The 16292-nt window shown below is 46.3% G+C and overlaps 1 protein-coding gene across 1 annotated transcript in view; it reads right to left on the bottom strand.

The window, feature by feature from the left end:
* MCTS1 (MCTS1 re-initiation and release factor) overlaps positions 1-15577 on the bottom strand; it is a 151125-nt gene extending 135548 nt beyond the window's left edge. Inside the window, exon 1 of the mRNA XM_078688737.1 lies at positions 15395-15577. Within this exon, the coding sequence (XP_078544863.1) occupies positions 15395-15405 (11 nt within the window). The 5' untranslated portion in view covers positions 15406-15577. The remainder of the gene's footprint in view (positions 1-15394) is intronic.
* Between the last annotated feature and the right edge of the window lie 715 nt (positions 15578-16292).

Below are 16292 nucleotides of genomic sequence, written 5' to 3'. Positions count from 1 at the left end.
GATAGAAAACGACCAGTAGAGGTCAGTAAAATATCAAGACAGTTAAACAGAGGCAGTTGAACAGAAAAAAAGACCCTAGGCAAAGGCAGAAGCAAACAAGTTCTGGGGCTTATCTCCAGATCCCACAAAGTACATACAACAGATCTTCCAGACAGCACAAGCGCTGTCTAGGCTCGACCTAAAAATATCAAGGGATGCTTTGTGAGGATATGCTATTCTTGGTGAGCTATGGATTCTGAATCCATTTGCAAACATCTACCAAATACTTTGTTTTCTGCTTCATTTTTTAGATTATATTCCCCTGATGAAAGACTTTGCCCGAAATGCATTGGGTCGGTTCCCATTAATCTCTATGATTGGAATCTATTAATTCATCTACCGCTGCAGATGATCTGTTTCCTTTGAAATTTGTTGGAAGCCTTGGCTACGAAGTCACATTAAAACTTCACTTACTGAAGAAACGTACCTTGTTTATTGGATTAATTACCTCACCTGACTGTGCCCTGTGCATCTGGGGGACGTTACCTGTCTGGATAACTCCTTTTTGTATGTAACCCCGATCAGAGAGCATCAGTAGTTAACTTGGAAATAACCCCTATAAACTGAGCAATGAGCATGATGCTAAGTCAGAGCAATATTGTACTACATATTTAGGAATACAATGAACATAATGGTTGCCAAAAACAGGATTGTCAAAATGGATGCAAAAATTCACGTCCCAATGCTACTTCTTAAGTTTTCAGCTGCCTATTTTATGCCCACCCTTGAGAGACATACAATTGCCTCTGCCTTGTTGATGAAAATATGATTATTAACATTTGTGTATGCGCACGATTCTTCGATTCTAGCCAAATGGCCTCATCCACAAGATAAAGTGTCTGACCGTGTAGACATGGTGTTTAATCTGGAGAGCTCATCAATTGTCATCATTCAACTCAGAAGTTAACATACAATTAAGAAATTTCATTACAGGGTACAGAACAAGCATTTGCAATGCAATAGGTCTCCTATTAGGAAAGTTTGAGCTATTGGTATTGTAAATGACAAATTTTTTATTTAGGTTTTGTTTTTGAAAATAGCGAAATTAATAGCTGTGTCATTTACCATGCCAATAGTTATAACTTTCGCAAATGTGACACCTATAGCATTTGTAATGCAATATGTGTTGTATTTACGTGACTTACATGTATTGATATTACAAATAACAATGGTTTTTAATTTTTTTTATAATTAATACTTAAATAAAAGTTATTGTAATTTATAATGGCAATAGCTTAAACTTTTGTAAATAACATGTGTGAACATTATGTTCAGTGTATTTTATTGTGACGAAAATCCAAGAAGATATGTCAAATATTAACATCTTTTTGTTACATTTGTAATAAAGCTTGAAACATTGAGATAACATATTTGAACCAGTTGTTGTTGAATGGTTGCACAGATATTTAAATACATTTCCTGTAATAGTGCAATGTTTGTGTAGTGTGTGCAGCGACGCTTCAGGTATGAATAAACTGAGCAGCGGTGCGAGGAGGTGTGCATTCCTTACAAGTAAGTATGTTAGTGCATCGTGTATAGTGAAAAAAGGCCTAGAGGAGTACTGCTGCATGTCCTGCAATTAGGGCCAGTGAGTAGAACAACGAGATGAAGGAATGGGACGTGTACGGTCACAACAACAAACAACAAAACCATCCATGAACAAGGAACTGTAAATGCCATAGGAGTGGAAGAATAATATGTCATCACCCAAAAAACAGAACAACAAAGGTCAGTTGCGCCCAAAAAGGCTAAGAGGCCAAAAAGAAGAAGGGGATTTGTGACAAATATCTGTTTCGATAGGTGTGGAAAAGTTTAAACATAGTAATATTTAGAGGGGACATTATCTCTATTAACAGGGTCATTAGTAGATTTTCAGGAATCGGTGAACAGATGCAACGTATGAGCAGCAGAGCTCGGATCTGCTTCAAAGGACAATGGGAATAAAAAGAACGAACATCAGCGTGTAGGGTTTGTGCCTACATACGGCTCTGCGTTATCACCTCTAGAGGCAGGACGAAGCAACCGCTAAGTCAGAGGGTGCCACTTATCGGAATAAAGGAGCTAATGCAGGAATAATTTCCCAATTCAGTCTGGCGCCTAGCACAATTCAAATAAGTGAGGAATCTGTGGTTAAAAGGATCCATCTCAAAAGCAAACGATACAGTTTGCCCAAAAACAGTTATTTGGAAATAATGATTTGCATTTCATTTTGAACTTTGAATTTGACACTACAAAATAAAGTTTCTAGACATAAAAGCCATTTAAAGTACACTGATTAATAGACACGAGCCGGATTGTAATAAAACGTACTTACAATGCCTGTTGCTCAGCAAAAACTCGCTCCGGGACCCCTGTTGACACGAATAGAACAGACAGCAGTGCAGGGAAAGGAGCTGTAACCGTGTTACTGCTGCCTGTGAGCGAAACCGAAACTTTCCGTGGGGCGGGACTTCCGTCTTCGGAAGCCTAGTACGCACGCGCCCACGGAGAGAAGCCGTGCTGGAGACGCGGGGCTCCCATGCTCAGGGAGAGCCCCGCGGTGGCGGCTGAAGTCCGGAGTGGCGGTAAGTAGGTGGGGGCGCTGAGTGAGTGAGTGAGTGAGTGAGTGAGTGTGTGTGTGTGTGACGGCAGGGGGGTGGGGGGTGTCTCTCCGTGCGTGTGGATGTGCTTGTGAATGTGTGTGCGCATGCGTGCAGTGGGAGGTGTGCCTGTGTGTTTGCGCTTCCCAGGAGACAGCCACGGCGAGCGCGTTCGCGCGTGGCCTGCGCTGTTCGCCTTTTGCGAAATGCGCGCGGCCAGGTGCTGTCTCCTGGGAAGCAGAGTCAGCAACAATAGATCTCCTGGCGGACACAGCGCTGACGCGCTGTTAAACGCCAGGAGACCTAAAAACAGTAATTATCAAGCTTTAGGGACTCATTGTAGACCTTCTTGACTCAGGTCATAACGAGCAAACCTCACAACTACGGCACAGCATTCTATCTATAACAACAATTCTTTTTTTTTTTAACCACCATTTAGCCAAGCCCCAGACATGTTAAAGCTACTGCAGCCAGGCCAATGTGTTTTTGGAACTACTATAATCCACAGCACGTTTTCAGTACAAAAGAGAAAAGAGTACACTTGACGTCACAGATTTTAAGCTCAGTGACACACAACGTGCCATTTATCATACAGCAAAGGGAACAAATGATGGACTGAATGCTGAACAATGCAAACATTAACCCCCAGTCACAAAGATCTGGGTTTAACCAGCCATATGAAAATCAGTCTTGACCCTGTTCCTCGCCTTCCCCGAACTGTCAAGCTAGATCTTCCCTGGACCGGAAACAAGCATCCTGGGACCGGTATCGGGGCATCATCTCTTATCAACCAGGCTCGATTGAATCCAGTGGTGCAGTGAGCACGGGACTATACAGCGGCTGAAGCACTACACAAGCTACTTTTTAATCATGATAGTGCATTGATCTTCAAAGCAAAGTATAACGTATTATATTGTAATCAGAAAACCTAATTATTTGCTCTTCTGATCCAAATGTAGAGATAAATATAATTTAACATTAAAGAGAGGAAAAGTTGTTCCTTACTCCGCTACCAAAATATCTCAGCATCCAAGATGATCTACCAGCATAGATTTCAATTCAAATGCTAGGAATCATAACTCGTTTTCAAGAAACATTGGCCTTTTGTACGAATGGATCCCCACTCCAAGCGGGTAGAAAGATAATAGAACAACATTAACCCGTTTGTGGAAGCCACTTTTTTGTTTACACTGATTTTACCCTTGGTGGCCAGAACATTCTGTTCTATTTTAAAGGTTTGTGTTATTTTATTGTGTAAAGTTCTATGCACAAAGAAGCCCAGAGCTTACCATAAAGGCAGGACCTCTAGCACCTTTTCCTCACCATTTCTTTTAAATGGTGTGATAAATGCCAAACCAAGTCATTGAAGACAAACCTGAATGCACTCTAAGCCAGGAATGCACCTCGCAGATTAAAATGGCGCCTACCTTCATTGGCGGTAGGCAAACATCTCACAACTTTGTCATGGTATTACTTCAGATGCAGGGATTGCACATGCTGAACTGTACCACCGCTATTTCTGAAGGAAAGTGAAGGCAGATATCTTTCCTAAAGTGCAGCACATGCAAATAGGAGATGCAGCATGTGCAAAAAGGAAACTTGGGAAGGAAAAAAAACGAAGCAATCAACGATCGATAAGACTACAATTACATAAAATCTCAGTAAAAACCTAAGTGGAAGAGTAACATCTCCTCTAGGACTATAAGCACTGACAGAGAATAGATAGGACAAGCTGACCTGGCGTCATAGTGACTTGATCAGAAACTCCCTGTACCAAAAACAGGTCAAACGACTTAACATGCTTGGTAATAAATGAATAGCTGCTTTGATCAAGGGACTTTCTACACTGCTTTGGTGTGTTCCTGTGGTGAACAGAGTTTCAGATGGTGGCTAGTACTGGGGCAATAATCTCGGGTATCAATTTTAGTATGTTGGGGGGGCATGAGTCGTTGGGGCAACCTGATTTGTTGGAGGAAATGTGGTTTAAGATTTGGTCTGGCGTGACTTGGTTGAATTCCAGAAGGGTAGGGAGGGTGCTACCCTTGGTGAGGCCAGGTTGAGTGGGGGTATGTGTGTTAGTGCGATCGGTGGGAGTAGTGGTCTGGTTGTTGGTCGAAGAGTGAGCAGCAAAGTTAGTATAGATGTGGCTAACTTTTTCTTGAAAGAATGTGGCTAGAGAATCACAGAGTGTTTGAGTGGGAGTTATGGAGGGGTTGGGGCCTGATAATCTGGCTATGACCTGGAACAGCTGTTTGGTGGAATCTTGTGCTGTTTCGATTTGGTTAAGATAGTTCTTTCTTTTTTCTGTGATTATGAGGTGTTTATATTTGGTAAGTGCTAACTTATAATCGTGTTTTTTCGATTTGGTTGTAGTTCCGACTCCACTGTTTTCTATGTTTCTGCATGTTTGTTTTTCGAGCCTGAGTGCTTCTGAGAACCATGGGGCTGATGGTATTTTTCTGTTTTTGGAGGTGTTTTCTTGCGGAACTAAGGTGTTTATTTATTTTTATTTATTTATTAAAGTTTTTGTAGAGCGCGCAGTAACCCTGGAGCATCCCGGCGCTGGAACCTGGAGTCGAGAGGGAACATCAACGGAAGGGAAGAACAGATCAGGGGAAGAGAAGAGTTTTCAGTGCCTTCCTAAACTGAAGGAGGTTTGGTTCGGTCCTTAGTCTCCGGGGGAGGCTATTCCACCGTTTGGCGGTGTGTACCGAGAAGCGGCGGCCTCCAGACCGTGCTTTTTTTACTCTGTGAACAGAAATGAAGTTCTCTTGGTTTGACCGAAGTGCTCTGGTAGCTTTATAGGGAGTGATACATTTATTAAGAATGGGTGAACCTTTGTGGTGGACCTTTGTGGTGAAGTAGTTTATGAGCCAGACAGAGGGCTTTGAAGACAACCCTCTCTCTGACTGGGAGCCAGTGAAGAAGCTTCAAGGCTGGCTTTGCCGAAGATATAGCCGGGGTGTGAGTGAGTAGTCGGGCCGCAGCGTTTTGGATTCTCTGCAGAGTGTTGAATGTGGCTTCCGGGGCACCCAGGTAGATTGCATTGCTGTAATTTAGCCTCGCCAGGATGAGGCCCTGGATCAATAGTTTACGGGAGGTGACGGGGAGCAGGGGGAGGACCTTCCTACAGGCCCTAAGAAGTCCAAAGCATATTCCTGCCGTCTTTTTGGCCTGAGTTCTGAAGCTCAGATCCTTCTCGAGCCAAACGCCTAGGCCCTTCACCTCCTCCTTAGGGGCAGGGGGGTCATCTAAGCAGTCGGGCCAGATGTTGGGCGGCAGGGAGGGCCCTTTGTGTCCAAGTAGCAGGATTTCAGTCTGGAGCCGTTAAGTTTTAGGGCTGAGGTGTTCATCCATCTGTGGATTTCAGTAAGACAACTGTGGAGATCGGAGGGATCTTGATGAGGATGTGAGAGGGTCACCACCAGCTGGGTGTCGTCTGCGTAATTAATAATTGACACACCAAACGGGGTGACCAATTCCTCCAGTGGAGACATATAAACGTTGAATAACGTCGGGCTAAGAGATGAGCCCTGCGGAACTCCACAGCGGAGGGGGATCGCGGGGGAGTGGCTGTCGTTCTCCCAGACTTGGAAGGAGCGGCCATTAAGGAATGACATGAGCCACTTCAGAGCCATATCCCTTACTCCAATGTCTCTCAGACGCTGGATTAAAACCTGGTGGTTGACAATGTCGAAGGCCGCACTGAGGTCCAGGAGGATCACTGCCACTGATCCTCCTGAATCCAGAATGCTTCTGGCCTCCTCCACTGCCGCCAGGAGGGCGGTGTCAGTGCCCTGGCCTGGGCGAAAGCCAGTCTGGGAGTTCCTAAGGAGGTTGTTGCTTTCTAGGAATAATGATAGTTTTTTTATTCACTAGCTTCTCCGTGATTTTGCTGTTTCCTGGGACGAGGGAGATTGGCCTGAAGTTAGCTAGGTCCTGGGGGTCCAGTGAAGGTTTCTTCAAAAGACCCTTGACCCCCGCCGCTTTCCAGCTGGGAGGGACTACTCCCTGTATTAGGGAGGCATTGATGAGAGACGTGAGAGGAGGGATGATGGTGGCGGATACTTCTTTCAGGAAGCGTAACGGGACCGGGTCGCTGGGAGAACCACTCTTGATTGTGGCCAGCGTCACGGCTACCTCTTCCGTGGATACTGGGCCAAAGTTATCAAGAAGAGGTATGGGAGCGTCAGGAGGAGGGCTGTAGCCAGGGGAAGGGTAGGGGAGGTCCCCTTCTGTGCAACCGGCATCTAAGGGTGGTAGGGATGCGAGGATTTTTTAAATTTTTTCGTCAAAAAAGGTAGCCAGTTTGATGCATTTCTTTTCCGCTGCTATGGGGTCCAGGGGTTTCGCAGGGGGATCTGGGGGATGAAGAAGTTCTTTAAGAATGGAAAAGGTTTCCTGAGCGGAGCAGGATGAGCTTTTAATTCTATTTTCATAGAATGCGCTTTTGGTTTTATGAAGCGCATGTTTGTAAGTTTTTATGGAAGCCCGGAACCTGTCTTTCTTGTCTGCTGTCTTGTCTTTCCTCCATGCGCGTTCATTTCTCTTGCATTCCCTTCGTAAGAGATTTCATTCCGGAGTGTACCAGGGAGAGGGGTTAACTCTTTTGGTACGTTTAAGGGTGCTGGATCTCGGTAGGAAGCAATCCAATGATTGGGTGAGCCATGTGTTAAATTCAGTATCGGCAGTAATGGGGTTTTGAGTGGGGAGGGGGGTATTTTCCCTGAGTATGGCTGCCCAATCTTCAGGGACCAGTTTGTGCCAGCGCCTGATAAGTGTTCTGATTTTGGGCGGTTGGGGTGGGGGGGTATTGATGTGCCATTCGAACGGGACCAAGAAGTGGTCAGTCCAGGGGAGAGGGAAGTGCGCGCATGTCTTAAGGCCTGGAATGTTTGTGAAGATTGGATCTAGTAACTGTCCTTTGTCATGGGTGGCTTGTGAGTTCTTTAAGCAGAGACCAATGGAGGAGATATCCAGTAGTAGATCAGCTGCAGGAGTGTCAGCAGGGTCCAAGAAGTGAAGATTAAGATCCCCTAATAAGGAGGTAGTTAGAAGAAGTCGTAGCCTCAAGGGTGATATGGTCAATGAGCTTGCTGGAGAACTTGGCGATTTGTCCGGGGGGGCCATATACTAGCAGCCCCGACAGAGAAGTTTCTGGTGAAATTTGAATAGTGAAGTGACAGCTTTCGCAGTCTTTGATGTTGCCATCCGAGATTCTGCAAGTGAGGGAATCTTTAAGTATTATGGCTAGACCCCCTCCTCTGCCACACGGTCTATTCAGTGAGCAGATTTGGTAGCCCGGGGGGAGTGCGTTGACAAGGTCATGGCCGTTGTTGGGGGTGAGCCATGTTTCAGTGAGAAACAAAATGTCCATGGCATGGTCCGAGATCAAAAGATTTACTTCATGGGCGTGTTTAACAAGCGACCTGCAGTTAAGTAGGCCCAACTGTAGGCCGCCGCGTTCCGTTTCTGCGCAGGACGGATTGCAGAGACTGCAGCCGGTGAATGGGTTATCGCCCAGGTGGGTGTAATTACAGGAAGGATTTTTATGTGGATTCAAAGCCAGAAGCATATCTCGGGTATAGGCAGGGTATTTCCTGGGAGAAAAGGGCATAGTGGCTGGGCCTGGGACCGTCCGGGCCCAGACGGGCTTGCCTTAGGAGCGCCTTCGGCGCGCTGACGGCGCGCCCGCTGCGCCCGTCCGCTGCGCGTACGAGTGCTGCACATGTTTTATACCAGGAAAGGGGCGTAGCCTGGTAAAGTGGGCGTGGCCTAGCGGCAGGCTCGCTGAAGGCGGTAATGGCGATTCCCTGTCCCGTGGCAGCGTTCAGATCGGCTGCACGGGTGTTGGGAAGTAGGAATAAGTGCCCCAACCAGACTAACAGGTGAGGGAGAGGTGCCAATTCTTAAATCAATTAAACACACAAATTTTAAGAACAGTATTACACAAAACAAAGCTCCCGGCTGTGCCTCAGGAGTGCAGGATCAACAGAAGGCTGGGCGTCAGCTCTATAAGTAGTCGGTATGGGCGTGGCCTAGTTAGAGGGGGCGTGGCCTGGTAAAGTGGGCATGGCCTGGCGGCAGGCTCGCTCGCATAAGGCGGTAATGGCGATTCCCTGTCCCGTGGCAGCGTTCAGATCGGCTGCACGGGTGTTGGGAAGTAGGAATAAGTGCCCCAACCAGACTAACAGGTGAGGGAGAGGTGCCAATTCTTAAATCAATTAAACACACACATTTTAAAAACAGTATTACACAAAACAAAGCTCCCGGCTGTGCCTCAGGAGTGCAGGATCAACAGAAGGCTGGGCATCAGCTCTATAAGTAGTCGGTATGGGCGTGGCCTAGTTAGAGGGGGCGTGGCCTGGTAAAGTGGGCGTGGCCTGGCGGCAGGCTCGCTGAAGGCGGTAATGGCGATTCCCTGCCCCGTGGCAGCGTTCAGATCGGCTGCACGGGTGTTGGGAAGTAGGAATAAGTGCCCCAACCAGACTAACAGGTGAGGGAGAGGTGCCAATTCTTAAATCAATTAAACACACAAATTTTAAAAACAGTATTACACAAAACAAAGCTCCCGGCTGTGCCTCAGGAGTGCAGGCTGAGTGGAGCCATTGGGTGTATTGTGTGGCTGCTTGCTCAGGAGGTGTGACTTGAGAGCAGATGGGGAGATACTTTTGAAGGCCTTGAACTGTTTAGGGGGAAGAGAGATTGGTTGATTGGAGGTGTGATTTTTTTATGTGGATATTGAAGAAGATCGCACAGTGGTCTGTCCAGGGGAAGGGGAGAATGTTTCCTAGAGTGATTTGCTGGTTGTTAGCGAATAGACCGTCCAGGGTGTGGCCTGCTAAGTGGGTGGGTTTTGTTACTAATTGAGAGAGTCCAGTTGCTTCTAGTTCTGCTAAGAGGGTTGAGGTGTTGTGGGCTTCCATGTGGAAATTGAAGTCCCCTAGTATGGTGAAGTTGCTTTCTCCAGCTAAGGGTTCTAGGAGATGAAATGAAATACCAGTATTTGTAAAGCGCACAGCTACCTCCGAAGTGGTGTCCCGGCGCTGGGGGCCCTCTGGAAGATTAAGCAAGCTATTGCCCAGAGTAAGATGGTGCTGGGCTAACCTGCCGCCGGCACCAGGGATCGAACCGTGAACCCTGTGGTCAGGAGTCAGGCACCCTGGCCGTTGCGCCACACCTCTTCCACGGCGTATGGAAGAGAGGAACTCGGCTCGAGGTCCTGGTGGGCGGTAAAGGAGAATGCCTTTGAAGGAGTATGTGTGTGAGAAGTATTGTGAAGATAAAAACTTTGCAGGTTTTGATAGGGATTAACTCTGTCCTTATTGAGTAATGTTCACGATAGATAAGTGCCAGTCCACCACCCTTTTTTGTGGATCTGTTGAATCTGCCGACACAGAAACCGTTCGGGGTTACCGTGGAGAAGTCTGGTCCTGAAGACAGATCTCCCCAAGATTCAGTTATAAAAATGAGATAGAGTTTGTAGTTTTCTAAGAGATTTAATAGTTCCTATTTATGATTGGGTAGGGAGCGAGCGTTTATAAGAGCCAAGTTGATTGAAGTATGATTGCTGGGTCCGCTGCGCGTGGAGAGAGGCATCTTGCTTTTAAAGGGGAGTGCAGCTGCTAGAGAGCTGACTCATCCGATCTGCCCGGAAGTTGTAGTCACTTACTGTGTGCGCCCCTCTGGATTCCTCCACTCAAACCGCTAGTCGGCGGTGGACCGGGGAATGCAGTGAGGTGAAGGTGAGTGCTGGCAGAAATGGCGATCAGTGTTCTAAAAGCGCAATATTTAAAAACAGACAATCAGCAATTTTAAAAGTGCAGTACAAGTTTGAGGAGCTCTTTCCCAGGCACTCCTGGTTTCAGCAATAAACAAGGTCTGTCTCACTTCATGCGCGCCCGCTAAGAAAATAAATGGGGGCCTTTGGGATCCGCTAGGAGAGACCAACCATGTGGTGTCCATGTATGCGGACGACACCCTGGTGTACCTCCGAAGCCCGGCTCAGGCTATACCAACACTACTCAACATCCTTGAATGGTTTGGACACGTGTCAGGACTGCAGATGAACTCGGGTAGTCAAAATCAATCCCAATAGTAAGACTGGTTTCGCAGTATATCACGTGAGAGCAGGCGACAGATGCCTTTACGCTGGGCCTAAAGCAGCTCCTTCAGTATGGGAAAATAGCTCAAGTGGCTACGGAGCTGTGGCCTATGTTTCCTGAAGAACCTCCTGTCTCTAATTTGCTACAGACTCTGATAATAAGGCCAAGGGACACAGATGTCGCACCTGTACCAGGCAATCCAGGAAGACAGGGTGATCCGGGCACTGCCGGTCCAGATGAAATGAGAAACACTGACAGGGGACCCCATAACAGAGAGGTACTGGACTAAAATCCACGAAGGGGTTAAACAGGTGAGCTCGAATACACAATTCAAACTTATTCAATTCAATTACATTTTGTACACCAGACATATCATACTCCCAAGATGTTACACAGGATTTATCCGGAACGATCAGAGCGATGTCCCAGATGTGGGGAGGCAGAGGCCATACTCATACATATGGTCTGGTACTGCCCAGAGCTCCAATTATACTGGACTGGCGTCTTGATCGCGTTGCAGGAGGCGTTGGGGTGGGAAATATTAAGGGAGACCCGGGTGGTGTTGCTTGGTTTGTTGCCCTGACCCAAAAATAAGAATCTTAGCAGGAAGTTTGTCCTTTTGGGACTGGTGTTAGCGAAACGCCGGATAGCTATTACGTAGTTGAGCCGCAAGCCACCCATAATGATGCACTGGGTACAAGATATGAAGGAGTGGGGGACAGCTGAGGTGCTACGTATGCAGCCGACCAGACGCAATTAAAATCTAGAGGATGACCTGCGGGAATGGAGGGCAATGCTGGGGGAACTGAAGAGTGAGGGGGCGGACGCTACAAAATGGGACGAGACCACCGAGAGTGCACAGATGGGAAGTAGGCCAGAGGGTGATTCAGTGAAGGTGGAGAACGCCCATCCTAAGAATATTAGACAGCGTGTTGATGCTGATAAAAGATAGAGATACTGGTTTGAATTAAAGGGACACACTCCAGACATGGTTGGGGGTACGTTTTAGTTGGGGGGGGGGGTGAGGGGAGACATGGACTACGGAATTAAGTCTTATGGGGCCAATCCGTAATGAAAATTCAGTAAGATGGGACTTGGCTCTTAATAATTGGTTTAATATATATGCATGGAATGTACCTGCCCAAATCAACCTAGTGTTCATGAAGATTTGATGAGTCTTGTTGTATAATTTTGCAACGGTCCTTGCCGTTTTTGTCATATTTGGTTCAAATCTCAATAAAGATATATATTAAAAAAAAACATTTAGAAAGCATTTACTTTCATTTGTTGAATAGCACACCTCAATCCAATGTAGGGTATCAGGGTGTTTTACACTACACATATATTATACAGAGAATGAATAACAAGTGTGTAAATCAATGTACAGAAAATATTGCGCAAGACTACAAGGAGTCACATGACACCCATTATGGTAGTATTTTGTGTTAAGAATGACTGGTCTTGGAGGAGGAGCTACGCTAGCAACCAAGATGGCCGCATAAGCTCCCGGCTCCGTCGACCTCCGCAGCTGGCGGATCTATCCTGAACTTAATCCTGACCTCCCGCCAGACTCCCGTGTGTCTGAATCGTCTCCGAGTCCAGGGGCGCAATCCCGGAATCTTTATCACCTTTTTTGACGAAGTTACACCGTCTGTCATTTTCGGGCCTCCTCCAAACTGTAAGCCGGGGCCTCGAGTACTGACCCAGCTGGGTTTCAGTTGAACAACATCGGCCGCGGGTACCTGGCAGGGTCCGGTCTCATTGGAGTGACACGACTTCTCGATCCTGATGGTGGTCTCGAGTCCCTGCGTATACTGGCCAGACGGCGACGAGACGTGGATGCCGCGGTGAGTGGGGGTCCGGTTCCTGCGACCCTGCTGCAGCCCTCGGGGTCCGCAGGGGGGGGGGGGCCCCGCTCTCGGCAGCGGTGTAAAGAGCGCAACGCCTGAAAGTCGCCAGTCGCCTTCGCCCACCCCACTCCAGTTGGCTTCCCCGGAGTAGCCGGCCTCCGGGGTTGATGACCTGCTTTGTCATCGATTAAGAGGAGATGGATCGGACGACGTGTGGTCCGACACTGGGGACTGTAATGGCCGCCATCGGGGCTCTTCACTGGCAAATGGAGGCTGCTCTCCACAACTTGACTGTACGCATCGAGACTATTTGTTCGAGACCGGACCCTAGCTCAGAGTCAGACCCGCAATATATGGTGACCCCCGCGAAGCTTGATTTTATCCGAGAGTAGAACCCCGAGCATCATTATAACCTGATGCCCATTGTATCTGCGCAACTACAGCGGTCCGCGACTGGAGCTCCTGACCTGCCAGCAAGTTCGGCAAAGTCATCGCCCGCACAGGACTTATTTCTTTCTTCGTTTCTGGAGACCTCCATCGATATTCTTTGGATTGCCTTTCGTGTTTCTGATAGACTTCGAGACTTGACTCTCCTGACCCTTTCATTCTATATTGATCCCCTCCCTTTTCTACAACGTTTTGACTCTTTTGCTATTGTGCTGGTCCTATCGAAAAGGGTTTGTGTGATGGATCGTAGAGGCCAGGGCTGAACTTGACTGTTTTAATTCTGTACAGGGACTTCCTTTGACACTGCTGGGTGGTGTCGGTGGGAGTGAGGGCCAGACGGGATTCTGCTTTTCTGGGTTTGGTGTACTGACTGTGTTCGACTATAGGATTTGCTGCCTCTGTGGTGGCTGGGCGGGATGGTCTTTTCTCTTTTGGTGATTTCCCTACCAGTTTGCTTATAAGCCTGCTTTACCTCGCTTTGTACCATGGTAGGGTACATCTGCTCGCGGCGGGGGGGAGGGGATTCCGGGAGCCCGCATCGTATCGTACGATATTCCTCCTCCATCTTTTCCCTTCCTTGGGGTGTAGTTTAGGGGGCGACAGGCACACTGCTAGTGGGGTTAGGTCGTAGCCATCCGCAGGGGTGTAGGGTGTTTTTTTTTTTCTCTTTATTTTGTTCTATGACCTATCTTTTTCCCTTTTCCCTTCTTCGCAAGAGATGTGGCATATTCTCCTGAGCCTGTTATGCATATTCGGGTGTGGAGTGTCCATTTTTATATCCTGTATCCTTGGTGGGCAGATTCTGATAATGTTTGCTTATGATTATTTGTGTTGTATTGTTTTGACCCAGCTCCGGCTGGTATTGATACTTTCCGGATGCCTACAATTGTATTGTATTTCTTCATTTCATCTGCCCGTTCGCCACTGTAATATGTTCTACCAACGATACCCGAAATGTACATTTCTACTCTTGGGTTATAATTAATAAAAATATATAATAAAAAAAAATTAAAAAAAAGAATGACTGGTCTTGAGAAACACAATGAAAGGATTTAGATCATAACAGAGTGGTTAGCGGTGTCTGTATTTAATAAGGCTTATATACTTATCAAAGGAACCCTTTTTAGCATCCTTAGAATAATGAAAGGTATAGAAAAACAATAAGGTTCTAAACCTATGTCTTGCAGTTTGCAAGCAGCTCTATGATGCTGGTACATTGCACACTATGCTTTATTAAACTAACTGTAATTTATTAACTCAAAAACAGAAAGCTCTTCAAAAGCAGTAATCCACTGAGCTAACTAAATAAAATACAAATCTGTGATCTGCATGCCAGAGGTTGTAATTTGCAGTAGACACATTAACACTATGTTACATTATGAGTCAAAACTGTGACTCTACAAAGCCCAGATCTCTACATCGAGTGCATTACCACTAGGGTTCGGCACACAAAGAAATCAACACAGGTGCCTTAAAACTGTAAGACGTTTTCAAAAGCAGCCCGTTTGTGACCCATTAAATAAGCCAGAACAGATTTACTGTCACAGTTAACCTTGTCACCAAATTATTTACGGCAGAGTTTAAAAAAAAAATCTTTATAAATTGACTGTCATACTACACTTTTCATGACTCTCGAGACTCAACCGCCTTTCTGCTATCATAACTTGCCGCCCAATTTATGAAATATCGAAAAACATTTCCAGCACTGGCCTATGCACTAAAACATACAACCCTTAGAACTTGTGCATTAAAATTAACCGATCACCGGACCAGTGGATTAAAGCCCATCACGTCTACGCCTTATGAGGTATCCATAATCACAAAATTCAACATATTGAGCTGAAGGGAACCAGTGCCAGGGTCTTTTAGTAGAACTTATCACATCTACAGACTACAGTCTGTGTATTAAAGTCTTCACCACTGATAGAAAGCGCAACTCAAGAGTCTGCGCATGAAATACACCATCCCCGAAGACTAGACAACGCATCATAATCCGGTGAATGACTATACTGGTAAAAATTATTTTTATTTTTGCAGTTGTCTCTCTCGCCTCAAAAAATCCATACGCCAAGCAAGGTCAATGGGAAAATGTACACTCTATTTCGGACATCTAACCTTCGGCTTTGAGAATGTAAAACGCGGACTACTATACACTAAACAGCCGACGCACAAAACACACTATTCTTCTAGCAGCCAGACGTCCAAACATATGTAGGTTATCAAATAGGCCGATGCCCACTAATGTTAGAAAAACACGCTTTTGCTGTACCTTATAAGACAAGGCAGACTGCATGCACTATACATAGACACGCAATTGGGAAGAACAGTACATCACGTGCAGTACACACGTATCAAATTGTAGGGATTGACTTACTTCTTAAACATACTGGCGGCCGCGAAATGGCCACGGGTGCTGAGGGGCGGGGAGCGCCCGGCTCAGTGGGGCTGGGGGGGCAAGGAACGGGAGTGCAGCAATTGAGGCGCAGTGATAAATGCAACCCCACTCCCTTCACAAGCACATGAGGCGTATGCTCTTCTAACAAGCCGGATGTCACCCGCTTTACGGCAGTCTTCTGCAAAAAGCAAGTCCCGACACTGGAGGCCACACCATGCCGCAAAAGCCGGCAGTGGCTGGTAGGAAGTCAAATGACCATAGATAGAGATCGGGCGGCGGCCATCTTGGATTGGGGCATATCCATTCAAATGATAAAGAATCTGGTACAAAAGAGCAGGGAGAAGCTATTAAGTCTCACGCCCGTCAGTGAATAAGTTGGTTTTACGTAAGCCAGCATACTTATGTTTAAAGCCTACCCATTAAGACAGCTTTAGTTGTCTCTCCTATCACCCACCCCACAAAATTAATACATGATACACATACATGGAGGGAGTCTAGTCAGCGGGCCTCATTGATTGATCTGTTAAAATTTAAATTGTCATTAACATAATACTTCCACCCACCTCCAGCACTGGCCAATGGATCAATCCACTTTACCTATTGGCCCAACTGTACATTGTTCAGGTCCACCTGAAATAGTTGATTTTGCTTAATCAAAGCTGCAAGCTCTTATTTTATTTATTTTATATTAACTTTAAATAAGGGTTATTTATTTTGCTTTCACAACGGGTCCCCAATTAGATGTTCTATCCACCTGTCGGTGATAAAGTTTTTAAGTGACATAGTAACTTTGTAGCTACCTGCAATTTGAGTTCTTGGTTAGATGATTTATTCTTGTCTCCTACCAAAACAATAATCATTATAATAATATCAACAA

This window comes from Lissotriton helveticus, chromosome 4_1, assembly GCF_964261635.1.
Source record: "Lissotriton helveticus chromosome 4_1, aLisHel1.1, whole genome shotgun sequence".
NCBI lineage: Eukaryota > Metazoa > Chordata > Amphibia > Caudata > Salamandridae > Lissotriton > Lissotriton helveticus.
The sequence above is the reverse complement of the archived record's forward strand: the minus strand, read 5'-3'. Positions and strand labels throughout refer to the sequence as shown.